The sequence below is a fragment of the Microtus pennsylvanicus genome, chromosome 11, assembly GCF_037038515.1.
Source record: "Microtus pennsylvanicus isolate mMicPen1 chromosome 11, mMicPen1.hap1, whole genome shotgun sequence".
Classification (NCBI taxonomy): Eukaryota; Metazoa; Chordata; class Mammalia; order Rodentia; family Cricetidae; genus Microtus; species Microtus pennsylvanicus.
This window is the reverse complement of record NC_134589.1, coordinates 41,736,628-41,762,398: the sequence shown is the minus strand read 5'-3', so window position 1 is coordinate 41,762,398 and position 25,771 is coordinate 41,736,628. Positions and strand designations below refer to the sequence as shown.

At 52.4% G+C, this 25,771-nt stretch overlaps 1 protein-coding gene across 4 annotated transcripts in view; it reads left to right on the top strand.

The window, feature by feature from the left end:
* Rab11fip4 (RAB11 family interacting protein 4) overlaps positions 1 to 25,771 on the top strand; it is a 106,665-nt gene that overhangs the window by 53,866 nt on the left and 27,028 nt on the right. Inside the window, exon 1 of one of the 4 annotated variants that reach the window (XM_075991433.1) lies at positions 12,945 to 13,471. The exons of 2 other annotated variants lie outside the window; for them this stretch is intronic. In XM_075991433.1, coding sequence (XP_075847548.1) covers positions 13,442 to 13,471 — 30 coding nt within the window. In that variant the 5' untranslated portion in view covers positions 12,945 to 13,441. Of the gene's footprint in view, positions 1 to 12,944; positions 13,472 to 25,771 lie in introns of those variants that run through there. One more of the 4 variants, XM_075991434.1, reaches the window with a different exon arrangement.

Sequence of the window (25,771 nt, the reverse complement as noted above, 5' to 3'; positions counted from 1 at the left end):
CTTCCCCAGTTTCTGGAAGAATTCACACTTGGAATCTTTGCCTTTGGTCTAAGCGGCCTGTGAACCTTACCCCCTGTCTGGCTCTGGGTGGGTGCCACCAGGACCCTCAGCTCAGAAAAGCTGGGACTCCTAGAGTCTCACTTTCTCCCTCTGCCTTCACTCTCTCTTCTGACGGGCTCTCCTGCTGTACTTGGTGGAGGGCTACCTTTGTGAGCTCGTCCCTGATGGCCCTCGGAAAGGGCTTTGTGTCCTGTCTCTTTGGGCTGCTCGTGGAGCGTCCCGCACTGCACCCACTGCCCACTGGTCTCCCCATCCCAGCTGCTCAGGAAGGGCCGCTCCTTTGCGACCTTTTTCTCTGCTTTCATCCCCGCTGTGATGGAATGGGGCCAGAGGTCAGTGGCAGCCAGCTCGGGGCCCATTCTAATGAAGGAAATTGAATGCCTGGGCAGCTGAACTGGCCTCTTGCAAATGGCTAAGGGAGAGCCTGCCCTCACGGAGAGCGTGCCAGCTCTTATTTGCCCCAGCCTGGTATTCTTAGACACCGACTGGGCCATGGGGCCCCAAAGGAGTGGCCCAGGAAGGGGAAGGTGACAGAAAGCAGGTTTATTTGGGGTGAGTGGTGCCTTCCATGGCATGGTGCCTCCAGAGACTGGAAGAACATACAATATGTCTGGGGTGAGAGTCAGGGCTCAGATCTAGCGGGGTTCTGATGCCAAACTCTCGGGACTCTGGACTTGGGACCCTTCTGATCAGAGGTTCTCCCTCCCTCTTCACAGAAGGCTACCCAGCTGCAAAGGCGCTCCCTGGGCAACTGCATATTGACCCTATCCAGGGCTCCTTCTGCTGTGCAGAGTGGAAAAGGCTTGGAAGATAGGCAGGCTAGCATCCTGGCCTTGCATGTCCTCTGGTGGGTATATGCCCACGGGAAGAATGGTATATCCTCAGGTACATCCACATGGGATGGGACCAAAAGCTCTTTGCAGCATAGCCTAGTTTTGTACAGGAACACACTGGCAGGGCCCCTCTCACACACTTGAGAGGTGTGGAGCTGAAGCTTGAGGAACTTGCACTGAAGACGCAGCCAGCTGCACCCTGCCTGGTGGACCAAGAAGGTAGAGCAGGCTAACCAATACCAAGCTCCTTCCAGCCCCTGCAGTCAGTCTCTGGGAAGCGCTCACTTTTGTCACCATCACCTCTCCGGCTGGAGTGACACTGAACACACACACTGCACCCTCCACCCCTGCCTTCGCGGTCTCACCTCAGAAGTGCTATGATAGCCTGTGCTCAGAGCAGCACCGGGCCTACAGTGAGTCCCAGCAAACAGTAACCAAGGAACAAGCCTCTCCCTAAGGTTCCCATCGGCCAGCAAAGGGGAAGTTGATAGTAGCTCTCATGAGGTACCATGAGAAAGTTGCTACCTAGCAGGAGGGCTGGACAGCAAATGCTGTTCCAGCCACCAGCTACCATGTGTTTGGAACCTGACCCTGAATGTTCCTTCTGTGAGCAAAATGGCTTAACAGTTAAGCACAATTGCTGCTCTTACAGAGAACCTGAGTTTGGTTCCCAGCACCTATGTCGGGCAGCTCACAAGTGCCTGTAGCTCTGGTATTAGATAGGGGGTGTCAGGGTGCTTCTGGCCACCTCAGACACCAGCCTGACTCTGCACATACCCACACACAAACACATAGACACATAATTCAAAATCATGAAAAATATTTTAAAGGTTGGGGCTAGGGTGTAGCTCAGTGTTGGAATACTCCTTAACATGTGTGAGACCTGGGCCTTGATGCACAACACCAAGGCAGAAGAAGGTCGGCCATGTAGAAATAGAGAACAGAAGGGTTCCCGGGAACGGGTTTGGAAGTGGTGGAGAGAGGTGGTAGACAGGATGAATGAGTCTAAGGAGCTGATGCCCAGCCTGTGGCCGGAGCTGATAGGAGTGAATCTTAGGGACTCTGCTTCAAGAGCAGAGTTGCTTTCGGGATGGCAGGGTTGTGTGACATGGTAATAACTCTCCCGCTGTAGTTGTTGTGCTATAGATGAAGCTTACATGCAATATATATTTTTAAAATTTGTGTTGAGAGGCTAGTAGCTTGGTCTACAGTGGTGACAGCGTTGAGTACAGACTCAGGACCTGCTGAGAAAGGCTGAGAGTGGGCTGGTCACTCAATGAGAACTGTGTAAATGCCTGTGTAGTTAGCTAGCTAAGTGCAATGGGAGTGGGGCCGAGGGACATGGCAGCTTTCGGGGGACACTAGGCATCTGGTATGTGGACATGTTCCCTTTGGATGCCTCTCAGATACTGGGGCCATGTTATCAACAAGTGGAAGCAGTCACTCAGACCCCTGTGGGTTCCAGGCCTTCATTCTCCTGTCTTCAGAAGTGTGAGCTATCGTAGGCTCACCCTAGGGGCCACCTCTGGAGCCCTCTGCCTTTCATGGCTGGCCAAGAGAGATACAAAACGTCTACCTCCTTGCTTCTTTTTTGGACCACTTGGCAAGATCATTCCTACTCTGGGGCCCTGTGAGATCCCCTGAAGTCCTCTGCCTCCTGCTTTCTAAGGTCTGATGGCTAGGACACCCCAACAACTTCCTCCAAGCAGCTGGGTGCAGGGATCTGGAGCTCAGGGCAGAGGTCCAGACTGGCCATCAACACACAATGGGATGTAAAGCCACAGGCCAGACAAGACACCCCATCCCCAGGGAAAAAGAAAAGGACGGGGCTTGAAGCCCGAGGCAGACTACATCTGAACTGAGGCAGGCACAGGGGGAAGTCTGTACCTCCAGGGGGCTCAGGTGTTGAAGATTTCTGGGTCATCGCAGAAGTTGGTATTCGCTGATTCAGGGCTGGTGGCAACTTTCTATAAAGTGCAACCACCGCTAATAACGAGAGGGGCTGGATACGGTGGTGTGTGCCTGTCATTCCAGAACTCCGGGAAGCTGCACCAGGAGGGTCAGGATTTAAAAGTCCTGTTTTAGCCAAACAAAATGAAAATAAAATAAAACAGAGGCTGGGGGTGTAACTCAGTCAGTAGAACGCTTGGCTAGCCTGCACAAGGCTCCTGGGTTCGACTCTCAGCACCACATAAGACTGGACACCGCAGTGCATCCCTGTAATCTTCACACTCAGGAGGTGGCAGGAGCATAAGGAGCTGAAGATTTATCCCAGTTACATATCCAGTTTAAAGCCAGCCTAGAATACACGAGGCCTCAAAAGCAAACAAATGGGCAGGAGAGGTGGCTCAACCATGGAAGACTTAAGGCAACCAAAGAGGAAACAAAACCAGAATAACACCAGGGGACTGAGCTGCCATCTGCCCTGCCATTCGGGTGAGAGCCCCAAGCTGAGGACCTAGGGAAGTACAGGTAGTCTGCAACTGAGCTGTTGGGGGCTGTAGCCTGAGCAGAGTGGATGCCAGGGGGCCTCACCCCTATGAATGTAGCCTTGTGGTTAAGTTGGGAAAGCAGGAAGCCTGGCCTGAAGACAGCCTCTTTTTAGGGCACCCTCCTCCCCACAAAGGGCCTCCTCTGGGCTCAGCCTCTCCAGTTTCCACCTGAACACAGTGGCTCAGTGTCCCGAGGCCAGGCAGGCGGCTTTGCTTTTCCTCTGCTGAGCCCAGCCCTGGCAGAGAAGCCACAAAGGACTTGTGTGTGTGTGCCGAGAGGAGAGAGGCCAGCCCTGGTCCCCACACCAGCCTGTCCCTCTGTTTATCCAGGGATAGACTGGGCAGGCCCAAATAAACTGGTGGCATTGGGCCCTCCTGGAGTTGCTCCAGGCTCTCTGCCTTACTGATGCTGGGTCTTGGCCGGCCTACAGGCCTGTTGCTTTCATCTGTCTGCCGTGGCTTGGGGTGTTTTCCACGGATGTGATTAAGGAGACAATTTTGAGGGATTTGCTTGCTTTCAGAGTGGAATTATAAGCCTTTTAGTGTCTTCTGATCTGAAAAACCAGTCTACACCCATCCATATCCAGCAGTAGTTGTTGGGTGTGTGAGTGCGCGCGCATGTGCGTTTTTCCTAAGACTAACGACCAGCTCCTCGGGAGTGTCCATCCCTTGCGGAGGATCTCAGTTTGGGCTCAGAATGAAGCAGATAGCTAGAATTTCAGGAGCATGCTAAGGGGTGTCAGAGAGCCTCGTGCGAGAACCCAGCCCGCATGTCCATTCATGGGACTGAGGAGGGGCTAAAAGTGGACACAGCTGAGGTCTGTGTGGGCATGTCCCCAAGACCTGGTGTGAGCGCACTGTGAAAAGCCCCTGAGCTGGACAGTGGACTCCTGCTGTACAGGTGACAGAGCAAAGCGGAAGCCCTCCTGGCCCAGGCAGATCAGAGGCAGGTCTCAGCTCTGTCTTCAGGCCTTGCCACTCCACTCTTCCTCACCTGTGGTATGGACCCAGTGACAGCTGAGGGGTAGCTGGTGAGAGCGAGAAGCGCGGAGAGGGAGGCACGCAGCAGATGGGCAATGATTGGTGGTTCTTGTTAAGAATCAGCTGCCGGAGGCTGGGTGCGGTGGTACGCACCCTTTAATCCCACGCCTGGGAGGCAGAGGCGGGTGATCTCTGTGGACTAACTAGAGGCCAGCCTGATCTACATAGCAAGTCCCAGCTACACAGAGAAACTCTGTCTTTAAAACAAACAACAATACTTTAAAAAAGGAAATTATCCTCACTGGGGTCCAGGCCCCATGGGACAGAGGGGGTCTCCCAGATCTGTTCTGGGAAAAGGCCTTTGGGTCTGGAAGGAGGTCTCTTTAATACGCTCAGCTGTCTCCTTTCAAATGTCTTGAAGCTGGGCATGATGTCACAAGCCTACACTCAGGAGACAGACGACAGGATCATCATAGGGTTGCCGTCAGCGTGGGCTACGCTGCAAGACTCTATCTCCAAAAGCCTAGAGAGCAGGGCAGTAGTGGCACACGCCTTTAATCCCAGCACTCAGGAGGCAGAGGCAGGCAGATCTCTGTGAGTTCAAAGCCAGCCTGGTCTAAGAGTGAGTTCCAGGATAGCCAGGGCTGTCACACAAAGAAACCCCCGTCCCAACAAAACAAAAAAGCCTAGGGATAAGCATCTTAGGAACCCTCCAGAAGGTTCTGCTAATCCACACCCTCTGCTCTCCACATGTGTAAGTGATCCTCTGTCCCAGACACATGAGGGACTGGAGTTCAAAGACAGCCAGGGATAGGGCCCTTGTCCTTGGGAATTGCAGCCTGCGGGCCCAGGGACCTGATCAGGGCCAGCACACATCGTCTTCATCACAGCCTCAGACCTGGTGCCTCAGGCATAGAGACCATGATCCAGGGAGTCCTCCTCCCTTGACCAGACAGAGAGTCTGGAGGTCACAGCTCAGTGGAGTTCTGCAGGATTAACAGGAGCTTTCCCCTTAGCCCGAAGGGACCAAGCATTTGATAATAAAGCAATGTTCTCAGTCTGCTCCCATCACCTCCACCAAGCTTTGTGATTATGGGTGAGCCATTTCTTTTATGTAGGCATCAATTTCCCACCTATTTCCTCTTATTTTTATTTTCTGACAAGCCACCCCTTTTGAGACTTTGTTCTTGAAAAGTGGGGATTGAACCTGGGGCCTGGCACATTCAAGCTAAGTGCTCTATACTGAGCTTACCCCTCAGCACTTTCTGGCTCTCGGTACTTGGCTTGCCCTGGGGGCCATTGTGTAGCTGAGCCAGGCCCAGAGACCGCTCACATCTCACAAGCCCTACACCCCTGGGTGGCTGCACAGAGTCCTTGAGGACCCATATGCCCAGCCCTGGCCCTGTGGTGGGTTGCTGATGAGAGAGGGGTAAAGGTAAAGAAGGCCTGGCCTCTGCCAGAATCGTAGCTGAAGGGAAAGAGGCCAGCAGCGGCCCTGATGATGGCCGAGTAACAGCTGTCCAGGCAGCAAGGAGGTACACAGTGACCCTTTCCAGACGCAAAAACAGAAATTGCCTAAATCCTGGGGCTGATAATCTTTGCACCCCAGAGCCTCTTTATCTGTTCCTACATTGCCCCCCCACCCCCGTTTCCTTCCTTCCTCCTCCCTCCTCTCCCTCCTTTTATGTGCTGGTGTCGCTGTTGTTTTGAAGATAGGTTTTAGGCCATAGCCCTAGCACTCACGATGTGGCCCAGACTGGCCTTGACCCTTTTCTTCAGAGCACGAGCTTGCTAGCCTGACTTCCCTGGTACAGTGCCAGTTCTGGAGCACCCAGCTGAGACTTTGTACTGCTCTCAGCTGTACCCACAAGACCCACAGCAGCATCGGACACTTTGGACATTTTCATCCGTTAGGCAGGAGTGAAGGAACAGTGATGCCTTCTGCCGTGATCACACGCTTCCCATCCACAGACTCACCTGAGCATTTTTACCCAGGGCCATGAGCATCTGTCTCTTTCCATTTGCATTAAATTGAAAGCAGCCAGTGGGCAGTCGTAGGCTCTGAGTGATTCAGTGAGCAGGGTGGGTCAGGGACCACTGCTTCTACAAGCTGGCAGTGAATTGACCCGGGTAGGGTGACCTATCCCTACTACCCCGGGCCAGGGGGAGGTGAGAAGTGAGTCTGGGAAGTGTTTACACTGCCGTGGGTGTGGTGTGCAGTTGCCTGAAATCACCAAAGGGAGGGAAGGATGTTCCCTTCTAGTCCTCCCAATTCTGAATCAAAAGGAACCCTGTCTCTCTCCCTTCCCCAATCATCTCTTCTCGGGTGACTGTGTGACTCAGAGATGTGTGTCAAAGAGGAAGCCTGGCTTTGCTCACCATCATCCCCTCCTGTCGGGTTTGAATGACTCAGAAAACCCACTCTTCACGTGGGCACCGGAGCTACAGGCCCAGCATGGTGGCCCATGCCTTTAGTCCTAGCACTTGGGAGGCAGAGGCAGGCAGCTTTCTATGCATTAGGGGCTAGCCTTTTCTACAAAGCACATTCCAGGAAAGGCCAGCTAAAGTTACATAGTGACACTCTGCCAAAAGAAAGGAAAAAAGAAAGAAAGAAAGAAAGAAAGAAAGAAAGAAAGAAAGAAAGAAAGAAAGAAAGAACGAACATGGAGCTGGTGTCCTGAAGACCTGGTCCCACCCAAACTGCTCAGGATCCCGATGGCCACAGAGGACAGATATTGTTGCAAGGTCTATCCCTGGGGTAGCAGAGGGTGTGGAGGTGGAGGAATCCCCCTATCCAGCCCCAACTTTGCAGGGAAGGCTTTATGGACCTGGGAGAGCTGACCAAGGCTTAGGAGCAGGAGAGAGGATGGTCCTGCTTCCCAGGTAGAGGCTAGGTCTGTGCCAGCCTGGCACAAACCCGATAGAGAGGAAGGGCTCAGGCTTCCGGAGCCTCCCAGGTTTCTTGAGTAGGAGACTAGAAATAAGTTTCTTTTGGGGTGACAGGCCACTGCCGTTTAGGCTCCTGCCGGCCTGCTTGTTCCTCTCTCCTTTTCCTAGGCCACTGTACAGTCACTGTGTTCTGGGACTGGAAGCTGAGACTTAAGTCACAGCTGGCACTTTCTAAGTGTGTGTACTCCAGGAACCTCTGAGAGAGGTGACAGAGGACAGGAGCATGTGGTACAGTCCCAGCAGGTTTTGCTGCACGGCCACACTATTGAACAGGAGCCATGTCCAGGGTGTGTGTGTGTTGACAGAAGCAACCCACTCATGTGGCCCAGCGTGACTGATGTTGACAGTTCTAGTTTGAAGTGACTGAAGTCCATCACAGAGAGACTGAAGCTAGGAGGGGGAAGGGCAAACCTGGCTAAGATCCTGCCTGTCACAGGTGGACTGGACAGCAGGGAGGAGTGAAACTATTCCCGACTTGGGGTTGCTCTCAGGGTGTGGTGAGCCTGGAGAAGAGGTTATAAATGTGACCTCACATGGAAGACCATATGTCAAGTAGACAGAAGCGAAACTGAAACTCTTTTATTGTTTTAATCTTAAGAAATGTCATTGGAACCGGATGGTGGTGGTGCATGCCTTTAATCTTAGCACCCAGGGAGGCAGAGGCAAGTGACTTTACTGGATGAGCTGTCTTGTTGACCATTTATTTCTTTACTTGTTTGTTTGTTTCCACTGTAAGTATGTACGTGACGCTGGGTCGCATGTGCCACCAAGTGCATACAGAAGTCAGAAGGCAGCTTTGTGAAGTAGGGTGTATTTTCCTTTTAAAGTTATGTGTATATGTATCTGTGTGTGGATATGTACGTGTGAGTACCAGTGCCCTCTAGTCTAGAAGAGGGCATTGGATCCCTGGAGCCTGAGTTACAGACAGTCGTAGGCTTCCTGATGCAGGTGCTGGGAACTGAGCTGGGTCCTCTACACTCTTAACCACGGAGCCACTCCCCTCTCATCGGTTGCCTTCATCTCTTCTCAGGCAGAGTTTCCACTGAACCCAGGGAGGATCAGAGAACCGAGTTGGAGACCCCTGAGGCCAGACTTAGGGGGCTGTTTCCGATTGCTGTCAGCATCCAGCTGTTCTCTGCTCGCTCAGCTAAGGGTGGCAGGCATCGGTTGCTGGGGTCGGGGTTGTGTTAACAGTGAATAAGGTGCCCCTTCCCTGCGTCCAATGAGCTGCGGGGTGCTGGCAGTGGAGAAAACGTGGTTCTAGGTTAGGAGGAATGTTGTAACCCAACCTGACCATCCTGCTCACTGATGTTTCCTCTGTCCGCCTCTACCAACTCAGACATCCAACTCATAGGAGTATGGTGTGCCCACACCCACAGGAAAGTTGGTCCCATGACAGAAAGAATCACTCTTCAGAGTGGCTAGGCCATCCAAAAGTTAGTTTTGGATACACTCTCCGGAAGAGGATTTGGTTTGAATTTGTTTCTCCTCAAAAAGAAAGTCAGGCAGTGGTGGCACACGCCTTTAATCCCAGCCCTCAGGAGGCAGAGGCAGGTGGATCTCTTGTGAGTTCGAGGCCAGTCTAGTCTACAACCAGAGGTGTTACACAGAGAAACCCTGTCTCAGAAAAGAAAAGAAAAGAAAAAGAAAGTGAGCTCCTTTAGGAGACTCAGGCCACTAGGCTAGCAGGCTGGGAAAGGCGGCTCCCTGCCACTCCCCATCCCTGCCCCTCCCCATCCCTGCCCCTCCCCATCCCTGCCCCTCCCCATCCCTGCTCATCTTACTTTCAGCCAAACCAGAGCAGGAAGGAGATGATGTTTAGTGCACATCTCCCTGTGTGGTTTGGAAACGCCCCAGCCCCCTCTGAGCCTCAGTCTCCCTGCCCATAAAAGAGGCAGAAGAGTTTTCTTGCCTTAATACAGTTTGACTCCGCAATACGTAAAACATACTTAAAGGACCGGTCTACTAAGACAGCTACCTGATGTCCCTAGCCTCAAAGACAAGGGCAGGGTGCTCTGCTGAGGAGAAGAACTATATTTCCTGTTAGCTCACTCGTGCTGGGTACTGAACCAGTACTTTGGGCATGCTAGACAAGATGTCTTCCCGCAGTGTCACATCCCCAGCTCCTTTCTGTTAACTCCTTCAGACTTGTTCTCTGTGGGGTTTTGATGTTGTCTGATTGTCTTTATTTTTGGTCTTTTTGAGACAGTCTCATGGTGCAACCTTGGCTGGCCTAGAATTATTACATAAACCAGGCTTGCACCATCATACTGGGCTTTGCTGCAGTTATTGTTTTGAGACAATGTCACGTAGCACAGACTGTTCTCAAACTATGTAGCTGAGGCTGATCCTCTGCCTCCACCTTCTACAAATTGAGGTGATAGGCATCCGCTTCCATGCCTGGCATTATAGGTGTTTTGTTATGGTTTTGTTTATATTTGTTTTTTGCGTTAGAGTACAGGGTGGCCCCAACTGGCTTTTACACTCACTATCTTAGCTGAGGATAACCTTGAACTCTTTGTCCTTCTGCTTCTACCTCCCAAGTGCTGGGCTTCCACACAATGCATTACAGCCCTTTGAACCAGGGACACGGAGATTTGCCTGAACTCCTGGGTCTCCACATGTTATTCAATTCTTGAAGTCACTCGGTCCAGTTAGCACCTCCACCTCAACATCATTGGTCCCTTGAACGCTGCTGGCAGGTGGCAAGTTTCTCCTGGAAGTTAGGGGTAAATTCCCCCACAAACCCTTTCGGTTCCTCCCTGCTCTCCTTTCAACCCTTTGCCACCAGGATAGAGTTGGATGGGGTTAGTGGAGGTGAGGAGCAGAACTGTTCTTTAACCAGACGCTCAGGGAGTGAAGAGTGTACAGAAAGGGGAATTTTGGAAGATTCTTCACTGCAGACCCGTCTTCAGCTTTCCCAAGGTCATACATTTTGGTGGAGGTCCTTATCACATTGGCATCTGCATCGGGCATTCCCCTGGCATGCTGACCGTAGTCTGGGCCTCCCTGCTCCTACTGCCCGGGGAGTGTGTTAAATCTTCCTGCAGGGAGTTTCTCAGACTGCCTGAAGCTTTTTGGTTGTTAACCCTTCATATAGTTAATAATGACTTCTATTTCCTGAGCTGAGTGTCTGACATCCCAGACTCTACACTAAGGACTTTTTGATTTTATTTTGATCTTCCTAACGTTAAAAATGTTTACAATTGCTGGGCAACAGTGGTGTACCCCTCTAGTCTTAGGACTCTGGAGGCAGATCTCTGAGTCTGAAGCCAGTATGATTTACAGAGTGAGTTCCAGGACAGCCAGAAAAAATGCTTTCTCAAAAAAACCGAAACAAACACAAAAAGTTAAAAAAAATCACTGGTCCAATCTAAAATGCCCATCATTGTTACCTCTGAAATCCTGAAATGTCTTACCAGTGTTCTCTTGAGTGTATATATGAGCTAAACTCAGTTTGCCCAGGGGCTTTTAGCCATGGCCCTTGGTTCTGGGGCCCACAGAGCTAAGACTGAGTTAGACAGCTGGCAAGTGCTGCCGGGGCAGGCAACAGGGGCTGTCAGTGTGGGGTATGGGGTAACAGAATGCTGAAGTATGACCGGCATTGCATTGGACAGGTACTTTACCATCTCACCCGGAGCTCACACCTGAAAGAGGAAGCGTCTTATTTCAATTTTACAGAGGAAGAAACTGAGGCTCCCGCACATTGGGCAACTTCCTGGTGGTGAACCGAAGGCGGCGGCAGTGTTCAAGGCGTCCCAGCACCCCAGCACTTGGCCTTTTGGTTTCATTGTTGTTGAGAAAATGTCTCACTCTGTAGCACAGACTGCCCCCAAACTCATGGCAATCCTCCAGCCTCAGACTCTGTTGGGGTTATTGGCATAAACTACCATGTCCAGGCTCACTTTGGTTTTCAGGACCAATAACCCTCTTCCTGTGAGAAAAACAAAGAGGGCCCCACCGACACCATCCACTCTGTAGAATTCTTAAATATGTTATCTGGACAGGGACACTTAGAAACGAGTGTATGCTTAACTGGACCAGTGATTTCAAATGTTTTAAAAGCCATGGCTGGGTCTCCTGGCTTGGGGTGGGCCAGGAGGGACTTGCCAGCTCTCATTTTCCCTCACTGTTTTTGTTGAATGGCAGTAGAGACCCAGGAGGAACATTGCCTTGGGTTCTGCTCTCTGGAGTAGTCCAGAATATGGGCCTTGGAAGCAAAGGCAATCCAGGGTAGGTCGCCTGAATTTAGCCACAAATGACACCACTGGAGCCTGCTGAGCCCGGGTCTCAGGGCTGAGCACTCAAGCATTTGAGAGTCCTGCCTTTGCCTAGGGCTTAACATTCAGTGTACGCCCTGCGAGAGAGTACACAGCAAGCCAGGCAGTGGACTGTGGCGTTCCCCTCTTTCAGAAAGGTAATGGGAACTCCCAGGACAAAGAGCAGACAAGCAGGCCTCAAACCCAGGTCTGCCTTCCTCCAGAGCTAAGATTCAGTTCATTGACTCTGCCCACCCAGGACTGTGGGGCTGGACAGAGGGGAGTGTAAGAAACAGTCGGTGGTGTCTTGAGCACAGTTCCAAAGGTCATATAGAAACTACAAGACGTAAATTTAGAGAAGGCCTCAGGGGATGGAATTTCCCCCCTCACAGACCTTACCAGGAAGTTCCCCCTCACAGACCTAAGGCTGTCCAAGCAAAGCTGCAGCGCTAGTGGGCTTTGATCAGGTAAATAGAGAGGTAACTGGGAATTTACTGCAGGACGCGCAGTGGTGAGAAAGGAGTTGAGAATAGAGGACTAGAGCGGTGGGTCTCACCTTCCTAGTGCTGCGACCCTTTAACACAGTTCCTCATGCTGTCGGACCCCAACCATAAACTTGTTTTTGTTGCTACTTCATAACTATAGTTTTGCTACTGTTGTGAATTGTAATGTAAATATCTGGTATAAGACCGGGAGGTTGGGAAACACTAACAGAGCATGTGGGCAAGCAGCAGAAAGAGGAGTGTGTGTGCGTGTGTGCGCGCGCGTGGTATGTGTATGTGCATGTGTGTGGCGTGTGTGCGTGCATGTGTGTGTGCGCGTGTGTATGGTGTGTGTGTGGTGTGTGTGTGTGATGTGACGCCACCCTGCCCATTCCAACCATACCCAAGTGCTTGCTTGCATCATTTTGTAGACCAGTAAGACCTCAGAAGGTAGCTTGGGGCCTGTCAGTTAGGAAAGTAATCTGTTTTCTCCAGTTGTGTAAGGCGCTGTCAAGTTGAAGGGAAGCTGCGTTCTTAACGTTTGCTGTTTTGCTTTAGTCCTAACATTTCTGCCTCCTTTTAATCTCGAGTGATGTGAAGGCCTGAAAGAGTAGCGTTTCTGACGGAAGCTCAACTTTCTGTTGTGTTCGCTCGTTTTGTTGCCACTTGTATCTTGGTGCTGGACTAACTATGGGTAGCTTTCCTTGGCGTGAAGGGAGAAAAGTTGTTGGTAGGTCTGAGGCTAACCAAATCAGACTCCAGCTGGTGGTGGGTTGGGGCCGGGTTTGGCAGCCTTTCCTTCCTGAGCTTGAGCCGGCTGGGCAGTGCTGCCTGAATCTCGCCCAGTAGTGACGTCCGTGACGCTGCACTGAGCCGGCGGGAGAGTAAGCGCAAACTCTGGTCTTCTTTGAAGCCGGCCGGAATCCCCCTACCCCGGCTGCAGCGACTGCAAGCTCGGGCGAGCTCCACCCACCGAGGCGCCAATCCTACGGCCATTGGCGGATACCGCCTCCACCACCTGCCCCTTACCTTGGGTGGGCGGGGCTACCTGGGCCCCGCCCCCGCGGCTCGGGTTCCCAGACCGCCGGGCTTCAGGACCCGCCCCCTGCACGGAGGCCCTGCCGCCAGATCCTCGGCAGCACCGGCGCCTCGTGATGTCACGGCAGCTTTGATACAAAGAGCCCCTTCGGCCCACGCGGGTCTCCCGGCAACGGGTGCAGGCGGAGGCGGGACCGGCGGCTTCCACTGGTGCGGAGCAGCGCGCCGCCCGGATTGTTTTCGGAAGACGGTGCTGGCTTGGTCCCTGCGCGCCCTACCCGACCCTACTCGACTGGCGCCTGGCTTCTATTCCATCTGCAGCAGCCCGATCCGCGGCCGGTCGGGGGATGCGCACCCCGCCGGCTTCCGGATGCCAGGTAAGTGGCGGCCTCGGACGCACCTGGCCTGGACCCGGGAGCTGGAAGTTGGAGGATCCGTCGGTCGCATCTACCCTCTCCACGCCGACCGGGTAGATTGGGGTACCTGCGCTGTCTGGCGGGGACTCAAAGGCGAAGCCACTGACCCCTCTGTCCGCTCCGGGGGCCCTCGGCCCAGCGCCCAGGTGGGTGCATGAGCGGTACCAGCTTGATGCCCGAGCAGGGTTACTGCACTCCCTACGGCACTGTTTGCAGAAGTGCTTTAGGGGGATTTGGTGGGGCTGGAAGGGGGCTTGTGCTCCCCCTCTCCACCCCAGACACACACATCAGCGCCCTGCTTTTGGCTGGGCTGCTTCCCTAGAGAGCTGTGCATGGCGAAGTTTTTCCGTAGGTGGTGGCGACCGCGCGGAGCCTGTTTTTTTTGCTGTTCCTCTCTCCCGGGGTATCTGAAGGGTCTGAAGACAGCCAGCCAGTTAGGGATTTGAGACAGGACCTGCCTACCCTCAGAGCGACGCTGCTTTGGGTGGAGGTGTGCGCAGGCTGCCGGCTTACGTCCTTCAGCCCTCTAAAAGCCTACAGTCCACCTCGGTGTAAGTTGACCCAACTGCTTCTCTGCTGCGACAAGTGTCTCCCAGGGCCTAGCATCTCTGCTTCTGTATACCTGGTTCCCACACAGCCCTAGACCGTGTTCCATACCATCGTCACACCTTTCCATTCCCACTTCTGGACCTGCTTTTTCCCAAAGAGCTGGAAATGACTCGTCCCAGGACTCGGAGGGTCTCGCCTGAGTCCATTGATTTATAGACCTCCTCAAAGGAGCCGAGGGATTTTGGGGGCGGGGCGGGGAGTCCTGCTGTGTGCTTCTTGCATTCCTTTTGAATTGGGCCCCACATTCCACTGGATCTGGTGGAACCTCTGCCTCCCTTCACCGAGCAGGAGGCAGGTGATAATTGCTTGGGTTTCCTCATTCCCTTTGCCAATTTCCAGGGCCCTCCCCGGGAGAAAGATGTGTTTCTCTGATTGCTAGGGAAAGGAATCTCTGTGGGGAGGGCTTTACGACTGCTAAGACCTCTGCTGTGGGCTGTCTCCTCAACCCACTCTCACTAGCCGAGATCTCCTGATTCAGCCCTCCCCCCCCCCCCCCCCCCCCCCGTTCTGGTCTGTGGCACCCAGACTTTAACCTGCTCATTGAATGCAGAGTTAAATAACTAGGAAAATTTACGTGGGACACGTCCTTGCCCTCCCTGGGACATTGAGTTCGTGGATCTAATCTGACACTTCCCAACTATCTTGAACGCTTGGGCCAGTTCTTGTGAATACTTTGAGGTTGAGGACAGAGTGACCTGTAGGAGTGGAGTACGCTGGTGAAGAACGTGGGGCTGGTGCACCTAAGCAGCCCAGCTTGGTTGGGTTGGCTGCCTGGTGGAAACCAGTCTGGAGTTTTGGGTTCTGGGTTTAGGTGTAAGGACCTGAGTAAAACCTGAGTGATAAGACTGGCCTTCCGGGCAGAGATGGTTTACTAGCCAGGCCAGATAAGCAAATTGGAAAGGCTGACCTTTGCCCCAAGGGAGATCTTACTGGACAGACTGCCTGGAGCCTGTCCTTGGAAAGGACTTTTAGCCAGGGAAGGAGGAAAGACTGAAGTTCAAGGGACCAGAGTGGTTTGCACTGTCTTTGTGTGTGGGGGAAGCTCTACAGGGCAATTGCACGGGGTTGGCAAGGGTTCCCGTCTGATCTAGGTCTAAGGCAGGCTGGCACCTTCTGGCCTTTCGCTGTCCTGGGAGGCTCTTTCTCTCTACTCCTTTGTCATCCCCACGCTCGTGATGGTGAGGAGTGCCTTGTTTGGGGGGTGGAAGTCCCTCTTGGTAGCCTCCTGTGCCTATGGTTTCTTCATAGTGAATCTTGCCTTGCAGGGTTTGGGAATTTTCCGTCAGTGTATTTATTTTAGGTGAGGGTCAGGAGGAGCTGGAGTGGGAGAGATTCCCCGTGAGACTCAGGTGGACAGGCGTCTTCGGGGTAGAGTTGGAATAGTCCAGGCAGAGTCCCACTCCACACTCTAGTCTATGCTGTCTCCTGGCACAGGGCTTGTGTTTCAAACAGGAAGATTTCTCGTCTGGCCCACTACCTGGCATTAGTGGGGGCTACTACCCTGGCCTCACACAGGACCCTGAGGGTGGTGTTGTTTTCCCTGGGTTAGCTCTGCTAACTCTTGACTCAGTAAATAGGTCTTTATGGTGTCAAATCACTGGCCATGAAATGAGGAAGACTGCTCAGGTGTCACTGCTGGATGACTGAGGGCCCTGCCCTGACCAGCTGGGTGTGTTCTGTCATGCCCACCTGGTATTGCACTGGACATTGTAATCTTTCCTGGATGGCACTGCAGTCTCCTCTGTCAGGTGGCGTTTCAGGGCAGAGCACTTTTCCCACGTTGCCCGCCACAGGGCGAGTGGTGCTTCATTCAGTCATTCATTCATTCCATAGAAACTTAGGTATCCGGTTTGTGCCTGCTCCTGTGCTCCGTGTTGCGGCTCTGTCAGTGAATGAGATGGATGTGCGCCCTTGCTTCATGGGGCCACGTTATGGGAGTGAGGCAAACCACCTGGACACCAGGCAACTGGAGAGCAAGGAGGGAGGGAGAACGGAGGGGAGCTGGATTTAAACAGTGGCCAGGGAAGTCACTGCTGAGAAGGGACATCTTGACAGAAAAAGAACAGACAGAGGGAACAGCGACTGTAAAGGCCCCGAAGTGTGCATCACGTCTAACACGGTGTACCCAGCCGGACTGCAGGGTTTAGCTGTGCTCGGAGAAGATTGAGCAGGCAGGGGAATAAGCTCTGAGGTGCCGAGGGATACCTGCTGCTACCAGGCAGCAGGGGAACGGGGTGGAGCAATAGTGGCTCAAGTCACCTTTCATGGCTCTGCTGTCTTATACTCCTTGGTGTCGAGGGGCAAATGCAATCTCTCAGGGAAAAGATGTCTATGTGACGCTGCTCTGAGCTTCCTGCCCCAGCCTGGGTCTGGTCCCATAAACCTGTCCACGTGACTGTGGATGGGTTCAAATCACGTGGTTTCCACCACCCAACCGAAAGCAGTAAAGCCTTGCTGGTGACATGCTGGCAGCTGTGTCTTGGAGCTGATAGCTGCTTGGAGTCCATCCTTGTTCATACTGTTGCTAACAGGTGGGGGAAGTCCTGTTCTAAGACCCACTAAGTAGTCTACATGCTGACTGTCTCCATCGCTCTCCAGATCCCCTTTTGGCCCCAGATGCCCTAGACATCCCGCTACCAGTCTACTATGTGTTGGCCCAGAGACATAGTTGTGTGTGCATGACCTCCAGCCTCAGCCGTGTCCAGCAGGTGGGGTCAGGTGATGGCAGCATGTCTAACCCTGCATTCGACTTCCCTCAGCAAAGACGACGTTCTCCGTTTTTGGTCAGAGATTTAATTTATTCAACCGGCATTGTCTTCTCAGACAAGTGAGTTCTTTCCCAAGCGGGTTGACATTATCCAAATAAAAACAGAGATCTGACAGTGTGGTGCTTTGAAAGAAAGTGGCCCCCAAGGGAGTGGCGATGTTCGGAGGCTTGGCCTTGTTGGAGGAGACTGTGAGGTCTGTTTTCTCAGGCTTCATTCAGCGTGATGGCCAGTCTACTTCCTGTTGCCTCTGAGTCAAAAGATGTAGCTCCAGTACCTGCATGCTGCCATGCTCCCCGCCATTTTTATAACAGACCAAGCCTCCGAAACTGTAAGCAAGCCGTCCCCACTAAGTATTTTCTTTATAAGAGTTGCTGTGGTCATGGTGTCTCCTCAGCAATATAAACTCTAGCTAAGACAGATAGTTTCTGTGGTTTTGTCTGTGGGAGCCTTATTTTTAAAATCTTTTAAAGCCAGGCTGTGGTGGTGCACACCTTTAATCCCAGCACTGAGGAGGCAAAGGCAGGTAAATCTCTGTAAATTTGGGGCCAGCCTGGTTTACAGAGCTAGCTAGTTCCAGAACAATCAGGACTACACAGAGAAACCCTAGCTTGAAAAAAAAATTAAGCATCTTTTGTTTTTTAAAGGTTTATTATTATTTTTGGTTATGTGTAGGTGTGTATGTCCATGTGGGGGTACATGCATGTGAGTATGGGTGTCCTCAGAGGCATCCAATGCCCCTGGAGTTGGAGAGTTGGATTACAGACAGTATGGGCCACCTGACGTGTGTGCTGAGAACCCGACTCAGGTCCTCTGAACCACTGAGCCATCTCCATCCCTTCAATTTTTTTTTGAAGTAAGTGTGTGTGCACATGAATGTACACCTGAGTGCAGGTGAGTGTGTGTGCACATGCATGTACACCTGAGTACAGGTGAATGTGTGTGCACATGCATGTACACCTGAGTGCAGGTGAGTGTATGCACATGCATGTACACCTGAATGCAGGTGAGTGTGTGTGCACATGCGTGTACACCTGAGTGCAGGTGAGTGTATGCGTACATGCATGTACACCTGAGTGCAGGTGAGTGTATGCGTACATGCATGTACACCTGAGTGCAGGTGACTGTGTGTGCACATGCATGTACACCTGAGTGCAGGTGAGTGTGTGTGCACATGCATGTACACCTGAGTGCAGGTGAGTGTATGCGTACATGAATGTACACCTGAGTGCAGGTGACTGTGTGTGCACATGCATGTACACCTGAGTGCAGGTGAGTGTGTGCGTACATGCATGTACACCTGAGTGCAGGTGAGTGTGTGTGCACATGCATGTACACCTGAGTGCAGGTGAGTGTATGTGCACATGAATGTACACCTGAGTGCAGGTGAGTGTGTGTGCACATGCATGTACACCTGAGTGCAGGTGCTGGCAGAGGCCAGAGGAATTGGACCTCCCTGGACTTACAGGCAGCTGTGAGCACCTGACATGGGTGCTAAGAATCTAAAGCCAGGTCCTCTAGAAGAGCAGAAAATGCTCTTAACCTCTGAGATGTCTCTCTAGCACCCCCCCCCTTCTTTAAAAATAAAGACCGGGGGGGAAACAAACAAACAAAAAACCTAGGACACCGCTATGCAGTCCTGGAAGGCTTGGCAATCGTTTTGTAGACTAAGTTGGTCTAGAACTTGCAGAGATCCCCCTGCCTCTTCCTTCCCAGCGCTGGGATAACAGAATGTGTTACCATGCCTGCCTGAGCTTTTATCTTTTAAGGGACTAAAAGAGGAAGCCCTAAGCAGAACCAGGGTGTGGAAGAAGGCAGGGTGTTCTCTGGTCATCTTGCCCTCTGCCCCCATGTCCTACAAGCCTGGTGTCATAAAATGAGATCCCACACTTTGTAGCCCAGCTGGCTGGAGTGGAAAGGGATGAGAGCCAAAGGAAGGTAATGTGTCTGTGTGTGTGTCTGCTCTTGGTTCCCACTTGAGTCCATGTTCAGCTGGGAAAGCATAGAAGTTTTTCCTTTGTTTCCGCTCCCCGGTTTCCCCGAGAGAAATGTCTGTGTCAACCTCCAGCCTGTCCTGGTTTCACACACACACACACACACACACACACACACACACAGAGAGAGAGAGAGAGAGAGAGAGAGAGAGAGAGAGAGAGAGAGAGAGAGAGAGAGAGAGTCGCAGGGTCTGTGTTCTCAGGGTAGAAAAACAGGTTTGGGAGCCTGAAAACATCTGAGGACCTGGGCTTCTTCATCTGTGGCAGGAGGACACCTGCCTCCCAAGCATGCCTGCTGACCTGACCTAATGTAAGACCTGAAGGGCACTCGCGGCAGTGCTGGTGCCAGTAGGTGCTGGCATTTCAGACCCTGCACACTTCCCGGCTTTTTCTTGGAATTTTTAGTCCCCAACAGAGCGGCTAGCAGGTATCGTCTTGATGAAACAGGAAGTCTAGGGTGGGGTGGGTGGTACTGCACCTCCTGAGGGTCTGTGCCTGAGAAGCACAGTGCCTTCATTTTTTAAACCAGCTTGGTCTCTGAACATCAACCTTGGGGGTCCAAGTGACTGGCGCCTGCATGGCAATCTGTGAACAAGATGCAGAACACATTCTGAGGTGACAGCCTTACCCCCAGGGGCTCGGTGTGGAGCTCGGTGTGGGTCTGCACTTGGCCCTTGCTCTCGGAGCCTGCCCACTCTGCATAGCTCTGCACAGGCTGTATTACTATACAAGGCAGAGCGGCCTCTGGTCCTCTGCCTGACCACCCCTCACTCCAGCTGTGACCTGCCTGTGCCCGCACCTGTGCCCGCGCCTGTGCCCTGGGTAAAGGCTCACTTGGAGCAGGGCTGCTGTCTGCCCAGCAGCTCACAATCTGCCTTATTAAAGCCCCACGGTTTCAGATAACTGCAGAGGCCGCGGGAGGTCTGGAGAGGGGCCAGGCTAAAAGGTGCAGGCTGTGCAGCCACTGGCCACATTAGGTAACTGTCCTTGGTAGTCTTCCAAGGAGCCAGGCGTACCTGCTTGTCCAGCCTGGCCACTTTGAGCTCTGCAGCTCCGCTGAAGTGTGGCCAGACAGCCTGACTTGGCCGGTACAGTGGGTGGTGGTCAGAACAGCTTCTGCCTGGCAATGCGAGGTAACAACCTTGAGGTGACAGCCTTGTGTGCTGCAGAGTCCTGGCCTGCGAGGCGGGCTGGGCCAGCACATCCTTGTGTAGTTATCTGGGCATCTGTTCCAATTATTAGCAAAGGCTCGAAGGCTCTAACAGCAGCAGTGTAGGGGGCACCAAGAATGTATATACATGTATGTGCACATGCTCAGTAGTGCTCGTGTGTACTAGTGTGTGTTCAGGGGGAAGCTCCACCTCAGTCCCCCCTCCTCCCATCCGCCTCTCTCCAAACCCTGCCCCCTTCTCAGAAAACCTGCTGTTTGGAGGCTCCTTCCCCAGAAATGCTCAAGACCACACCTCGGGGTATTTAAACTGCGCTCTAGAGCTCTGCCGTGCAGTTTTTGGTTTCTTTTCCTCCATCTCCTCTCTGGGGGATGGAGAATCACCCAGGAGCAGTTTACCGATAAACCTGGACTTTTAATGTTTAATTCTGTTTGATTTGGATTACTGCATTGGTGGAGAGGCTTAATATCGGGGTCATATGAATGTGTGTGTATGAATTGGCCACCATTGGCACATACAGTATAAGGATTACTGGATCCCCATCCCCACTTAGGCCAGATTTGGAGACACCTTTCTCCTTTCGCATGTTGACATCTCAGATTGGGGTGTGTTGTACATGTGGTGGTGTGTGTTGGAACTTAGCTGACAGCACCTTTTCGTTCTTGGTGCACTTAAAATATCAGTGCATCTAAAACAGAGGTGTCTTAGAATTAATGAAGCCCAGAAACTAGGTAACCTCTGGAGAGATTATATAATTTGCCCAGTTTCTGCAAAGCAGGAGCAGTAGAGCCTCCTGCAGGGGCAGCAAAATTGATTGAGGCATGGTGTTATGTGGTTCAAACGGGCAAGCTTGCATACCAGACTCGTGGCTGAGATCCCAGTGTGCTCCGCAGCTGTGTGGTCCTGGGAGAGCAGAACAGCCTCTCTGAGCCTCAGGTTCCTCTTACATGGGACCATGGGCCCTATTTGTTACCAAGGGGGATTGTCACTGGTCAGCGTTGTTCTCCTGCTGGGTATCATCTCAGTTTACGCAGTCCTTCCCCTAGACAAAAAAAGGGAGAACAGGGAGCGGTTACCTCCCCAATGTGGCAGCAGGACACTTGATGTGACAAGAGCCTCTTAGTAGTTAAAATTGGTGGTGGTTTGCCTCTCTTGTCTCTGTACACACGTGTTCCTGGTGCCTGCAGAGGCCAGAAGAGGGCGTTGGATCCCCCAGGACTGGAGTTACAAGTGATCTTTAGCCACCTTGTGGGTATCTGGAATGGAACCCAGGTTCTCTGGAAGATCACTGAGTCCTCTTAACTGCTGAGCCATCTTTCTAGCCTCCTTGACTAGTTTATAATCCTCGGGTAGACCCTTCCCTTCCCTCCTTTTCTCCCTGTGCCTGAGTTTTTGTTTTTACGTGTGCTTTCTTTTAGCAGCTTTCTTGTAGATCTGTTTCCACCCCTCTTTCCACATGGAGTCTCTTTGGAGTGTCCTCGGATAGGGAAAGACAAGAGGATTGCCCTTGGGTCTGTGCTGTGTTTTCTGGACCTTCTGCCCAAGTTCCAGTGTCACCAACACTGCTGATACCTGTTTGGGCAGCCTGCATGTCTCAGTTTTGGATCCTCCAGTGCTCAGAGTTGTCCACTGCGGTGTTGGGCAGTCACCAAGAGTTTGGGGACTTTTCTGAGCCCTCCTCACTGTGCTAAAATCAGACACGATCATAACTGGAGGTTTCTTGCCTGACGCCAGTTCCCAAATAACCATTCAGAGGCTCAATATTAATTACAAACTGTTAATAATAAGCTCAGGCTTATTATTAACCAACTCTTACAACTTAAATTAACCCATTTCTGTTTTTCTGTATTTTACCGCGAGGCTCCTGGCTTGTTACCTCACATCTTACTTCCCCAGCGGCTGCTGGCATCTCCCTGACTCCGCCTTCTTTCTCCCTGTATTTCTGCTTGGATTTCGGGCCTGGCTCTACTCTGCCTGGCTATTGGCCAAACTAGCTTCTTTATTAACCAATGGTAATAAAGCATATTCAGAGCACACAGAGAGGCATCCCGCATCATCTGATCTTCAGGCCTCAGCCCTTATGTGTGTCCCTTGTCCATCTGAGTTTTCCCCCTTTGTGTAGATGATACACATGGTAGGCGCTTAGCAGCTGGCCCTTCTCGCTTGGTTGTGATGACTTTGTGCTTCTCTAAGTGACAGGGATCACAGAAGGGGTTGGCTGACGGTTCTGTTGCGTTAAATGCTCTGAGATGGATGGAGGAGCTCTGGTCAGGGAGAGGTGGCACAGTCACCTCTGGGCACCAGGTTGCCATCATTGGGTGGAGGCTTCAGAGCTGGCAGGATGGAGGTGAAGAGTAGGCTGAGCCCCGAGCCTTTAGGGACTCTGGGGGACAATATGTGGATAGCTGGACCTGGCTGGGACACTCATTGAGGTAGAAGCAGGGTTTGGAGGCGGTGGACCATGCTTGAGGTCCTGGGAGACAGGTCTTTGGAACATCCAGAATATGGCACGTTGCCAGGGCCTCTGGAGGATCAGGCTTTCAGAGTAAGTAGTGGCTTGAAACCTTGTTTCCTTTGATTCCCCTCTCAGTCTCTTTCCTGCCTTCTCCTAAGGTTCCAGTAGCCATTAGCCAAGTTGTCTACCTTCTACGCAGTCAGGGATTCACCACTCCCTCTTTCATACATACACCCTGGTACTGCGGAGGGTGGGCGAGGTAACAGGAGCTTGGGGCACGGCAGAGGAAGACCTTGACTGCCCATCTGAGGAGCCAGGTGGGCAGGCTCAGCTCTTTGAAGGCTTCTCGTGTATCCCCTGTGGTTCTTCATCCTTTTGAGCCCCAGGCTATGGCTGTCCTCGGACCTAATGTCCTCTTACCTGCCCCGTACTTGGCAGAGTTTCGGAGGGCACTAGCAGAGGCCCCAGGACAGGAAGGACCTCAGATGAAGCCGGCAGGAGGAGGGCTGGAGCCCTGGGCTGATGAGAGGTACGGACTACAGGAGGGAAGGGGTCTGGCTACAGGGCCTAGGTGGTGCCTGCGGTGAGGGCCGTGAAGCTGCTGGCTCTCCAGCCGGCCCTCTCATCCGTCTGCTCCTTTGTCTGCTCCAGGCAGGGCCTCCCCAGCAGCTGTGGGTGAACACTGGCACCTCATTGGGCCATCCATGGCCTGAGGGTTTCTGTGGCAGAGGGAGGAGGGTAGGTCCCCTCTTGGCTTCGGGTTTCAGGCTATGTGTCACTCTACCCAGGGACACTCCCCAACAGTAGCCTCTCCAGGAGTTCCACACCACCTCTCTTGAGACTACCCACGCAGAGGGCAGCGAGCTGGCCGCTGCTTCCCAGACCTTCACCTGAAATCTGTACCTCTCCTGTCACAGTGATAAAATGAGGAGCTCCCCAAGCCAGCCCCAAGAGCGCTGGGCCATGTGAATAACTCAGCCCTCACTTCAAACAGCCACGTTTTTTAAAAGCTATAATTTGTAGCCCAAAATAGCTGCCTGTTCCAGGAGGAGCCAGGAGAGCCCTTGTGCGGGCTTCAGTGTAGTCTGTGCATTTTGCTTTGACGAGAACACGTGAGTTGCCCCGGCCCACAGATTTTCTCAGGAGATCCTGAGGCACGGTGACTGGTAGGAACAGAATCTTCCTGGGGCGCTTGGAGAATTTTCTTTGAGAACTCGGGGTTAGGTGTAGTGGCGAGCCTTTCATTCCAGCACTTACGAGGTAGAGGCAGGCAGGTTTTTGTGTGTTCCAGGCCAGCCAAGTGTACACACACAACAAGATCTTGTCTCAAACACAAACAAGGGAGATAATTTAGATGGGATATCTGAAGTTAGGGAGTACAGATTTAGGTGCTTGTGGCCCTGACTTGGTAGATAGATGTAGACGGAAAGAGGGAAAATGGCCATCGATCGAGGGAAGCCTGAACTGCACTTGGAATACTGTTCTCTGTGGCGAGGCCTCTTTACAGGCTTTGGGGGGAAAGCAAGCGTTTTCTATGATGCGTGGAGCAGGGTGGTCACGGGTGGTCTTACTTTCTCCAGGTTTGGCTCCGCAAGTCCTCTCTGTGTGTGAGGAGATCCACGTGGGTGAGGGAACCCCAGGTTAACAGGAAATGCCTCCCTGGACCCTCTGCTTCTCAGTGGCTGGCATGCTTGGAATTCTTGGGGCTAGCTGCCGCTTTGGTTTCCAGATGTGGAAGTAATTTAAATTCTGTTTTCATAAACCCTGGGAGTTTGTCTCCGAAGTCCACGTGCTCGTTTGAAAAAATCAAGGTCATTGACTTAACTAGTAGGGAAGGGGTAGACCAGATATCCTCTTTGAATTCTTCTTATTAAAAACTCGTTTGACTGAGGTGCTTGGGTATGAGACCCTGGGTTTTGGTACAGTCACCCCTCATCCAGGGCAGAGTTGAAGGTGGCTTCACCTCCTCTCCTGTGACTTTGTCTTGGAGATAATTCAGCCAGTCTGCTGCATCCATAGTCACGGTCACTGACCCTGGACATCCGTGGGAGCAGGGAAGGAAGGCCCTCGGGAGGCTGGCATCACAGCTATGCAGAGTGCCCACGTGTCCCCAGAGTGGTAGAGACCCTCCATCCTGCCGTGGCCACAACAAAGGGAAGAAATCTGCTCTGGATTTTAAGTAGCCAGAAATAATGGCTAGTGTGGAGAAACTGGAAATATCTTCCTTAATTACCGGCCCCTTCTGGCCACAGAGGTGACCGCCCCAGGATCAGAGGCTGTGCATCCAGGGCCTGTGGCCTGAGGCTGCCTGCCAGCTCGGCTTTTGTTCCCAGTCCCTGTTCACAGCTGTTTTATAACCCACGAGCAGGGTTGTGGACAACGTCACCTCTGCTGTTGCACTGTCTGACGGCACTGGCAGGGTTCGTTGTTGTTGTTTTTTGTTTGTTTTTCTTGAGACAGGACTGTTCTGGAACTCACTCTGTAGACCAGGCTGGCCTCAAACTCAGATCACTGGCCTCTGCCTCCCAAGTGTTGGGATTAAAGATGTGCACCACTATACCCAGCCTTGGCACCATCAGTTTTTAATATCTATGATTTCCGTGTGTGGGTGTGTGTGTGAGCCCCTGTGTGCCTCTGTTTGTAGGTGTGGTCGTGGAGAGCTGGGTGAAAACACCCACTGATTGAGAATTCCCGCAGGCAACTCCTGAAGCAAAGAGGAAGACTATTGGTTGCTGGGGCCGTCATATCAAAGTACTTCAGGCCTAGTGGTTTAGATACTTAAAATAGATTTTCTCAGGCTCTGAAAGCTACGTTTGAGACCAAGGTGTCAACAGGATTGACTCTTCTAAAGTTTATCCTTGTTAGTATGGTCCTCCGCCTCACCCCAAATCCTCATCTAATTTCTTGACAGTCTTCTCTCCTGCTTGTTTTGAGTTGTTTTTTGTTTGTTTTGTTTTGTTTGTTTGAAGTGGGGTCTCATGTAGCCCAGGCTGGCATCAGACTTGCCATGTGGCTCTCAGAGATTGCACTGAATTCCCGGCACCCCTGCCTCTGCCTCCAGAGTGTTGGGACTAGAGGTGTGCACCACCACGTCCAGCTGTTTATATAATTTTTAAATGGTGCAAAATTTGCCAGAACTCTTATACTTTTCTGTAGTCAGTTGGGCACACGGAGGACAAGCTGTCTTCTGTTCCCTGTTTGTTTTGTTGGGGTAGAGACTGCATGACGCATGCGGAGCCGCACAGGGTGGGAACAAAGGTCCCACCTCT